Source organism: Centruroides sculpturatus, unplaced genomic scaffold, assembly GCF_000671375.1.
Source record: "Centruroides sculpturatus isolate CEXI.00-Female unplaced genomic scaffold, Cexi_2.0 scaffold157, whole genome shotgun sequence".
In the NCBI taxonomy this organism is placed as follows: domain Eukaryota; kingdom Metazoa; phylum Arthropoda; class Arachnida; order Scorpiones; family Buthidae; genus Centruroides; species Centruroides sculpturatus.
This window is the reverse complement of record NW_019384522.1, coordinates 762,676-773,340: the sequence shown is the minus strand read 5'-3', so window position 1 is coordinate 773,340 and position 10,665 is coordinate 762,676. Positions and strand designations below refer to the sequence as shown.

The window sequence follows — 10,665 nt, the reverse complement described above, 5'->3', positions numbered from 1 at the left end:
TTGAATATTATCAGTGTAGTTAGGTTCGAGATAAGATGGAAAATAACATTATAATATCCACAATTACAAATTACATGCTATGAGGGTACTGGTAGAATAGTCCTAAAACATCGATGACCGGATGGCCGAGCGGTCAAGATGGCACTTACCGCTCTGGGGATCCGGGATAGAATCCGGACGGGTCGAAAAATCCCCAGGAATTTTTCGGAGGTGGTCCGACCGAATACGTCGGCCCCCGTCCCTCATCATCCGGTCGCCCCATTGTGAGCCTGGCCGAACCCATAATGGGATTGCTTAAAGAGGCTCTCTTAGTGCCCACAGGGCAGAAAGAATTAAAAAAAAAAATCTATGAATGCTAACCAGCGTGTTCTTAGATGAGATTGGAAATATATCTCCGATTTTTCTTCTTCTATGTTGATATGGAAAGTCTAACACTCATTACGCTCTTTCTCCGACGAGCAGTCACTCATTGGTATATCTCTGATTCAATCTACTGTCGTTCTTAAATGAGTTTTATATCGTAGATATAGATCTGTTTAATTATTTTTAGAAACATGTATGGAACAAATATAAATAACACCCAAATAATGAATGAAGAATATAAATTAATATTAAAAAAAAAGTTTAAGATTTTACGATATGAAATTCAATCAACGAACTGGCAACGTGTTCTGGTAATGGTAAAAACGTGGGTTACATATTTTTGTATATGTAATGAAATCAATTGTATTTTCACATTAATTCTGTTAAAAGGAGTTTTACGTCGATATATTTTTATATTTACTGAAGTTAAGATGAAGGATCAGAATTCGAAAGAAACAATAGATAATGTAGAAGTAAGTTTTGTATGATATTACTGCGTTGTATATAGTTATTACTAAGTTAAGAAATATGGTGTTTTATACCCTATTTTTATTTTTTATTTTTTCTAATATCGATTACTGTATTTTTTGTAATGAAAATATTGGTGAAATACCGTTTAAGCATTGTGATCAAACGTATTATTTGGAATTATTCATTAAAAATTATTTCTAAGTGACAGCTTAACATGTTACTTTTGCTTTCCAAACTTCAAACTGATAAGGCTACCAGCACCTGCCTTAATTAGTAAGTAAAACTGATGGCAATAAGTAATTTGAAGTGGCAAAAAAATATTTTAAACTGGTGAAATGGTGACTTCATCAATTCAACCAAACTTTTTTCTATCTAAATAATTCTGTAAAGATCTAAACAAATAATAATCTGAGGGTGCCAAGTCTGGAGAATATGGTGGATGAGGCAAAATTTCCCACTGCAATTTTCTTATTTTTTCTATGGTTACTTCATCAATATGTGGTCTTGCATTGTCATGATGCAGAATTTGCCTTGCAATTTACTAGTGCCAGTCTTTTGTCCTATAATATTTTGTTTAAACGATTAATTGTTCACAATATGTGTTGGCATTTATGGTTTGGTTCAGATCTAGTAGTTCATAATACACTATTCCCTTCACATTCCACTATATGCACAACATTACTTTTCTTGGTGTGGATGTTGAGGGCTCTATTGGATCTAGTCATGATCATTTCCATTTAATATTAGTATGTAATAACCATTTTTCATCTCTAGTAATTACTTGGTCTAAAGATGGATTTTTCTTTTGATGATTGAATAATAATACAGCAATACTTAATCATTGTGCAAGATCAGTTTCCATTAACTCACGTGGAACCTACACATCTAACTTAAGAACTTTTCCAAGCCTTTTAAGATGCTGACCACTTACGGTGTGTAGATGATGAAAAACAAATGTTTTCTAACTCATATACTCCAGGTGTGGCCAAACTTTTATCCCTTAGGGGCTACTTTTTTGGTAAAATATAGTCTGCGGGCGACTATGAATATGGGCAAACAATTTTAGGATTTTTATATGCGCATTCGTTAACATTCATTTGCATTGTTCATCAGGATAAATACAAACGGTATGGGTACGTTGCACAGACAGTCTATTATTATAAGAATAAATTATCGAATTAAGATTTTTAAACATTAATTTAAATGAAAGAAAATTGTTCAACTTTAGCTTCGCGGGCTACTTTCAAAACCTTTGCGGTCGACCACAGTCTACTTGTTGGCCATCCCTGCTGTATACCAACAATGATAGTCAATATAAAAAAATTTCCTTTTTAAATTTTTTGTAAATTCTTGTTTATATTTAGTCTTTATTTTGTGTTACAGAATTTATGTTATTTTATATCACATTATGTACATTTGTGCATTATTTATGTATTGAGCATTTTCAAATAATTTTAAATTGTTCCTTTTCTTGCATTCCATTTTGGAACACATTAACTTGAAGAATATCTCCTATGTAGATTGAAAATGTTTGTATTTTATTTGCATTAAACTATACTGGAATCACCCACAGCATTCTCAGCAAAGAGACTAAAACACATCAAATCACTATACCACCTAATGTTTGCTGAGCAAAAAGTTTTTATTGAACTAATGTTATAAAGTGGGAGGTAGTGAATGTCATTAGAACAGTGAACTCTTCATTCATTGCATTGGATATGGAACAAGTAGAAATTTACAAAAGCAAAGTAAAAAAATGGTGCCAAAATGCTAGGGATGATAATGCACTTCCAACAGTGGAAATATATAATAGAAAAAAGAATGGGACTTAAAAGTCCTTAAATCATGTATTCCTTGTGGTTAACATGATGTTTACTATGTATTTTTATTTATTATCTTCCAATATGTGCAGTTCTAATAATTTGTTTAAAAATTTTTTGAATTTAAAATGTTATACATTCAAAAATGGTACATTCCATTTTTTAACATTTACATTGTATTCTAACATCTGAGGATGATCGATACTAAAATGATGTTGAAAACTTTAGTGTAATAAAAACTTTTTACTCAGCAAACATTAGGTGATATAATGATTTGATGTGTTCTATACTAGAATTTCATTTATAAGGTTGACATACTTTATGACATACTTTTATAACATACTTTATTCCAATCTTAGTGTTTGAACTATTTATTTTGCAGTTAAATTTGCAAAGATGGGTAATATAAGCATAAAAGTATTTGAAAAAAAGATTTAAAAAGGCATTTTATTTGAATTCTAGGATTCAAATAAAATAGTTTTTCCAAAAATATATTTGATTTATAGAAAAATTGTGTGTAAAAAAAAATAAAATAAAAGAATTATAAATCTTTCAACAATGATCACTTAATTTTTCTAAGTGAATGATTTACATGAGGAAAAATAATAAGATGAAGTAATTGAATGCTGTTTCTAGAATTAAAAACATCATTTAATCAAATTATCATCTTTGCTCTTTCTATTGAATTCAGAAATACCTAATTTAGTTTTAGGTAATTTTAGATGTTCCATGTGAACATCATTCTCGTGTTTTTGTTGTTCAAGAGAGAGTAAAAATTTTCCATCTCTCCATTAATATTCATATTTAATCTGGCATTAATGCAGTCAGGTGTTTTAAGATTCCAGATGATTATTTGTTGATACACTGCTTTTATTGTTTTTACTCTTCTGTTGCTTTCCTAAAAATTACTATGCGTTTTTGATTCTAAAGTGACTTTTTTTGGTTTTTCCTGGTCTCAAAAATTGGGATGTGCATTAGAATCAGGCACAAAGTCAATTTAATGAATCTTTGTGTTGTTTACTCTTCATCTTGCTTGGCAATCTTCTCGTGTATTAAGTTATCAGTATAGACATGGTGTATGGTCCTTCCATTATTTGGTTTAAATTTTGGTTTGGTGGTTTTTTGCATTATGGCAAGTCGAGCAGTGTTCAGCAGACCCAATTTCCTTTAAAGTTATGTTTAAGCAGAGAGTTATCTTTTATTGTGCTGAAAAATAGATGTACAGATATTTTACTGCGATACTACAAATCTGGTAAATTTCATGCTGCATACTGATATAAAATCTTGTTGATAAAATGTTGATGCTATAGTAATTTTGACTGTGATTTTGTTTTGGTTTGCAGATTCTTTGTAGGCTACCTGATAATGAAATCGTAAATGAATACATTTGAAAATGTAGACATCATGAGGCATTGCAAACATGAAAATAAAATGCATTTCAAAAATGCATTTATTACTGTTTAAATTTACTTTTTACAATTGTATGTTTAATGATATAGGGACACATTACATTCACAAGAACTTTTTTCAGGTTTTTGATATTTCAAAAAATAATCATGCATTTGATGACATATTAGAATAAAAAAAAAAACATGGTAAATTATGCTAAATAATATTTTATTTTTGTTTGATACACTTATTATTATTGGTGTAAATAAACTTGTTGAGGTATTTTTGATCATTTTGTATCAAGTACAGTACACAACTTGATGACTTGAAACTTTTTCGGAATTGAACATTTTCAAAAAATTGATGTCATAGGACACCTGTGAAAATTTTTAAACTTTTAGTGAAAATTTACCACTTGTTTATGAATTTGACATAAAAAATACAAAAGTGAGTTTAATTGTAATATGAATAAATGAACCTAAATGCTAAAATTCATACTTTTCTCTCACTTTCCAGCAATTCACTGATTAAAAACAAATTTTTTTGTTTACTTTCAGTGGCCTGCTTCAGGTTAAGCAGAATTCTATATTCCTTCAAATTTAGAAGATAGTTCAAGCTTTAGAATTAACAAAAATAAATAAACTTTTAAAATCTTGCATCAGTTTTTAAAGATTATATATTATTGTTATTTTATCATTTTTGTTATATAATTTTATTTGATCAAATAGCCTATTGTTTCATTTCTCCTCATTTAATAGTTTTAGGTCTATAGCACAGAAGCTTGAAAAATTTTTGATATATTTTCCAAATTTTATAAAGTTAATTGAAGCAGTGAAACACCATGTAAAAGATCATGTAATATTCTCCTTTTGCAAGAATGCAAAAGGAGAATATTAGACTTTGTAGAAAATATTAAAGTTGAGGCACTGCCTCATATAAATGTTGTGGCAACTTCCCTGTTATGTAATAAATGATCTTTGTGTTTATGCTTCTCGTTTCTGCTAAAAAAAAGAGAGACAGGACAAAATTTGCCTTAACTAACATTCACCATACATTCTCGTTCTCGCCCTTTCTCGTGAGAGTTATGAGACCCATTTATTAATAATTTAAGTGGTTATAGTTGTAGAAAAAATGTATAAAAACTAGATAAAATTAAATTATGGAGTATTCAAACAATAATAAATTTATAAAACATAAATATGAAAAAATAACAAAAAAACATAATATCCGCGGGGTGGAGACATCCATCACCTCACCATCCATCCTGCCCACCTTGAAATCCCTAGATTTCAAGATTACTTGAGTTTTCAGGCAATCTACATATCTGATTGATGTTTCGAGTAAATATTCCATCCTTTGTTTTTATGTTGACAACTCTGACATGTCCATCCTTACCAGGGTGAGTTCTTATAATTCTGGCCAAAATCCACTTTGTAGGTGGTATATTCTTTTCTTTGACAAGAATTAAATCATTGTACTGTAGGTTTCTTCTTTTTTTCTGCCCATTTTGATCTATTTTGTAGTTGACTCAAGTCCAAATGCTATTTCCAAATGTCTTGCACCATAAGCTGGAGTGACTGCCATCAGGATAATTGATTCAGCTTGATATGCTGAAGATCAAGTTCTGGTAAAGAAGTTAGGGCTTCCTCAAGAAGGAAGTGCACTGGAGTTAATGCTGATAGTTTGTTTGGATCTTCACTGATTGGTGTCAGGGTTGCAAATTCAAACAAGCCTCAATTTGATAAAATAAAGTGGTTAATTCTTCATTTGATTGCCTATGATTTGTCTTATATACTTCTTAGCAGATTTGATATTTGATTCCCATAATCTGCCAAAATGTGGGGAATGAGGAAGAATAGTGCCAGTTTATACCTTGATTACAACTAGTTGAAATAACTTACTGTTTAGTACTGTCTTTATTCAAAAATTGCAGTAACTCCCAAATATTATTGTTAGCACCGACAAAATTTGTGCCATTGTCACTAAATATATCAGTGGGCTTACCTCTTCTTGAAATAAACCTTCTCAAAGCTGCTGTAAAAGCTGCAGTTGTCAAGTCACTTACGACTTCAAGATAGACTGCTTTTGTAGCTATGCAGATATATAATGCTAAATATGATTTCCAGTGTTTTGTTGTTCTTCCATGTGACACCTTAATAGAAAATGGTCCTGTGTAATCTATTCCAATCTTTGAAAAAGGTCGCAGTTGCTGAACACGATATTGTGGAAGGACACCCATTTGTTGACTTTCTTCCGAAGCTTGATCTCGAAAACAAGCCATACAATCTTTAGTATACAAGCGAAGATATAAAACAAACAAGAAATTGGTTGAGGGAAAATGATTTAGTCTTAACAAGAGCAGATAAAAGCAAGTACTTAGTTATTATGACAAGACAATTATACAATGAAGCTTTAGATGATAATAATATAAAAATGAAGTGTGAACAGGTTGATAGAAAAACTGTAGAGAACATTGATAGAAGAGTTAAAAAAACTTGTAGGAATCAAGCTTGCTTCAATATTAACTTTCCCTAAAGAATGTCATAACCCAAGACCAGGGATGCTAAGGTTATTTGCCTTGCTAAAATGCATAAGGAATGTAAAGAAGTTACACCAGTAGTAGAAAAATGCAGAGGCCTACATACATTTTGGAGAAATGCTTTTATAAGTTCAACAACAACAGACTATAAAATAGTATATTAGTGTTACAAGATCCAGGAAAGGTGGTTAGAGAGTTAAAATAACCTACTGTTAATGGAAGAAATTGGGACCATAATGGTCTTTGAGAACTTGTATGCTTTGATAAAAATAGAATCATGCTTTCAAGCACTAATGGAATTTTTTTAAAAACAGTTCTTATCCTACTTATATACAGGATGTGACAAGATAATTTAAAAGATCATTAACAACTATGTTTAACCTAATTACAAGTCCAAAAATATGTATTAGCACTATCTGGTAATTATGATGCAGATAGTAGGTATACAGTGGGTGATCGGTTAACATACAAATCAGATAACGAACAGTCTTGGAATGGATTATGTTTGTTAACCGATCACACACTGTATTTGGAAAATTATATCACAAGTTAATATACATTTTGATTCTACAGTTAATAGATGTTTGTTTACATCAGTAATATATTTACCAAAAATTGATAAACTACTTGGGAATGCTGTAGAAATAAACAGTGACAAATTTTGAAATAAAAATAATGTGAATTTAAGAATTGAACTTTTAAATGAAATTACAAAGATACAAAAACTGAAATTTAAATAATTTGTATTTGGAAGTTTGGATTGGAATAAAAAATTCTATGAAATTAGTTTTAGATCACATAAAATAACTGAGAAATTATGCACATATAGTAAATTTGTAAAATTTAACACAGTGTCAAGATAAAAATGAAGGAAAAAATTATAAAATATAAGTAATTTCACTCTATATCTGTGAAGCAATCATTGAAAACATAACACTTACTGGTATACATTTGTAAGGCACCATCTTATATTATTCATTAAAACATTGTTTTTCTATTACACTTCATTTTAGATGTAATTATAAATAAGTAAAGTAAAAAATGGAATACTAAGAAGGAACCTCCTAACTTCATATGTTGAAGATATTTGAAGGTACAAGTGCCTTCTAAATGACAAAATTTTTAAAATCATTTTATCATAAAACAGAAATAGTGATTATTTCTGTTTCATGTATAAAATAATAATAATATATAATAACAATAATAATAAATTGTTTCTTGAATTTGCTTCATGTCTGGTTGTTGTCTGTTTTATTAATGGCCATCAACATCTGTTGTAAATACTAGACTTATTATACAAAGAATAGGAAATATAGCCCAATTTGGAAATTATTTTGGAAATTTGGCAATTGGTTTATATTAATTGGGAATGCATTTCAGACCTTGTCCCTAATCAGCCCCTGTACAAGTTATACGCTGTAAGTAATTGTGCATCTTTTTAGACACATGAATATACAAACATAGATAAGAAATTTTACTTGCACATTTTGATGATGACTACCTTGTCCATTTTTGAAAAGTAACTGTTAACTTTTTAACCATACAACCATAGATGTATTTAAATTTAGATATAACCATACGTGGTTAATCACAGTGCTGGCTGGGGATGACTCCTATGCCCACAGCCTAAGTACAACTCCACAGTGGTGCTCAGCCAGCTAACATTTTACCTGACAAGATATATAAGTATATCAAACATTAAAATCAATTGTGACAATTTCTGAAATATCTCGGGAATTGTTACATGATATGATCAGTTAGATATTTTGACAAATTTTACTGAAACACTATTTTCCTTGTATATTGAATGTCTGTTTTTAATCTTTGCTCTATTTTTGATACACAACTTTTGATAAATCAATATTTTGAAAAAATGTTTTCTGTTTTTAATATTGAAAATTTTGTATCAGTATTTTTTAGCAATTACTACCGGTATTTAGAATTTGAAATCTACAAATCCTAAATATTGGTAGTAATTGCTAAAAAATACTGATACAAAATTTTCAATATTAAAAACAGAAAACATTTTTTCAAAATATTGATTTATCAAAAGTTGTTTTTATAAATTATAAGTTTTTAAGTATATAATTTAAAAAATGATAAAAATTATTTATTTTTGTTGATATTTCAAAGCATTTTATTTTGTACAAACATCGCTAAACCTGACATGTAATAAAGCTACACACCAACCGAATGCCGAAAATCTATACTAGCCTGATAGATTTTCGGCATTCGGTTGGTTTGTAATTTTATTTTGTTTAAAACTTATTGATTATATTAAAATATTTTGTTAAAATGTTCAATTAACTTACTTGTATAATTTTAATAGATCAAAGCATACATGAAAAAACTTGGATTTGTAGATAAGAAATTAGAAACAAAGTAAGTATGTTTTAAACAAAATCCATCTTATAAACAAAGCGTCGACAAATATATATATGTTTTAAATGTATGTTACTTGAATTACATTGACATATTTAGAATCTCTAAATATGTACCAGTTTTAAAAAAATTTTAAAGAGAGATTTTATATTTTACGAAATGTTAAAATAACAAAATCTACATACATAAACATCTTAAACTTAACATTATTAAATTAGAGTCAAACGATTGCCACACTGTATCAGACTATTTTTCTGCTACTATTAATAATTAAATTATTAAGTATTTGATATTAGAGGTAGGCATTAGTGCCATTTCTTATTTTTTATTATTATTAAATATAATAAAAAATGGTGCCTAATGCCTATCTCTAATATCAAATACTTAATAATTTAATTATTAATAGTAGCAGAAAAATAGCCTGCTACATTAAAGAAATCATTTGGCTCTAATAACAAAATTATAGGAATAATAGGAATTTTATATAGTGACTTATTAAACTGAAATGTCACTATACTATATTTATTTATATATCTGGAAAATTATCCTAGAATGCCCAATCAGGACAACTTGTCCCTGATTGGGCATTATAGGATAAAGAAAAGTCTGGGCATTCTAGTGTTAAATAAACTTAATACTTTCCCTAAATATTTTGTGCTAAAATAGTGGTGTAGCTTATTAGTCTGTGCATCTTATATGTTGTAAAATACAGTAATTTATGAGCAATATTTAAATTGTTTAAGGAACATAACAAAAAATATCTAAAAATTTGTCCAAATTTGTTTAATAAATATATAATATAATATGCCAAGTATAATATTCATATATAGTATAGGAAATACATTATTTTAAGATTGTACAAACATACAACACATCAAAAACTTATACAGAAAAAGAAAAACTTTTCAAGTCTTTCAAATGTGCTTTCATGATCACTGGAACACAATCAACACTGGTGGAGTTGATCTTCCTTTATAGCAGGGATCAACCTTTTTCTAAGTAAGGGCCACATTTTAACTGACATGGGCCACACACAAGAGAAAAAAGAAAAAATGTATATAAATTACAATTATTTATTCATGCATGATTATAAATTAACATAAGTATATTTAATTTGACATCTGGAACTGATGTGGATGTAATATATCTGGAATATTTGGTTGATTAGTCACTGCTAGTTTAAAATTAGTTTTGATGTGATTTGATAGCTAATTTTGTGTTTTAACTTGATACTAAATTTATTGCAGAAAAAACTGTTCACATACATAAGCTGTAGAAAATAATGATAGAATTTTTGCAGAATACTTACTTAAGGTAGGAATTTGATATACAGTTTAACCTGCTTATAACGTCATCCTTGGGACCGGCAATTTTTTGACATTATAACCGAGTGTCGTTATCTGCGGGGTCATAATTTCAGTCCCATAAAATATCAAGTCTGTTTAAGAATCTATTATAAAATTCATCTAATTTAATATCGTATGTATAAAAGTGCAAACTAAACATTTAAATCAACTTTATTTACATTATTATGTCTAAATTTACAACGATGTAATTAAAAATTTCAAAAATTATTTTTTATAAAAAATTTTTATTTGTCAAGTTTCGATAATGGCGGCACTTTCAGTTTTGAGAATAATGTCGAATCAAAAGGCAACAAAAAGTTAAATTAAGCAAGAAACGAGAAAATTATCATCCAGG

General features: G+C 28.8%; 1 protein-coding gene across 1 annotated transcript in view; it reads left to right on the top strand.

Moving 5' to 3' along the window:
- Positions 1 to 262: 262 nt before the first annotated feature.
- Positions 263 to 10,665, top strand: part of LOC111622775 (CCAAT/enhancer-binding protein zeta-like) — a 33,563-nt gene continuing 23,160 nt past the window's right edge. Inside the window, exons 1-2 of the mRNA XM_023365197.1 lie at positions 263 to 836; positions 8,912 to 8,964. Coding sequence (XP_023220965.1) covers positions 555 to 836; positions 8,912 to 8,964 — 335 coding nt within the window. The 5' untranslated portion in view covers positions 263 to 554. The remainder of the gene's footprint in view (positions 837 to 8,911; positions 8,965 to 10,665) is intronic.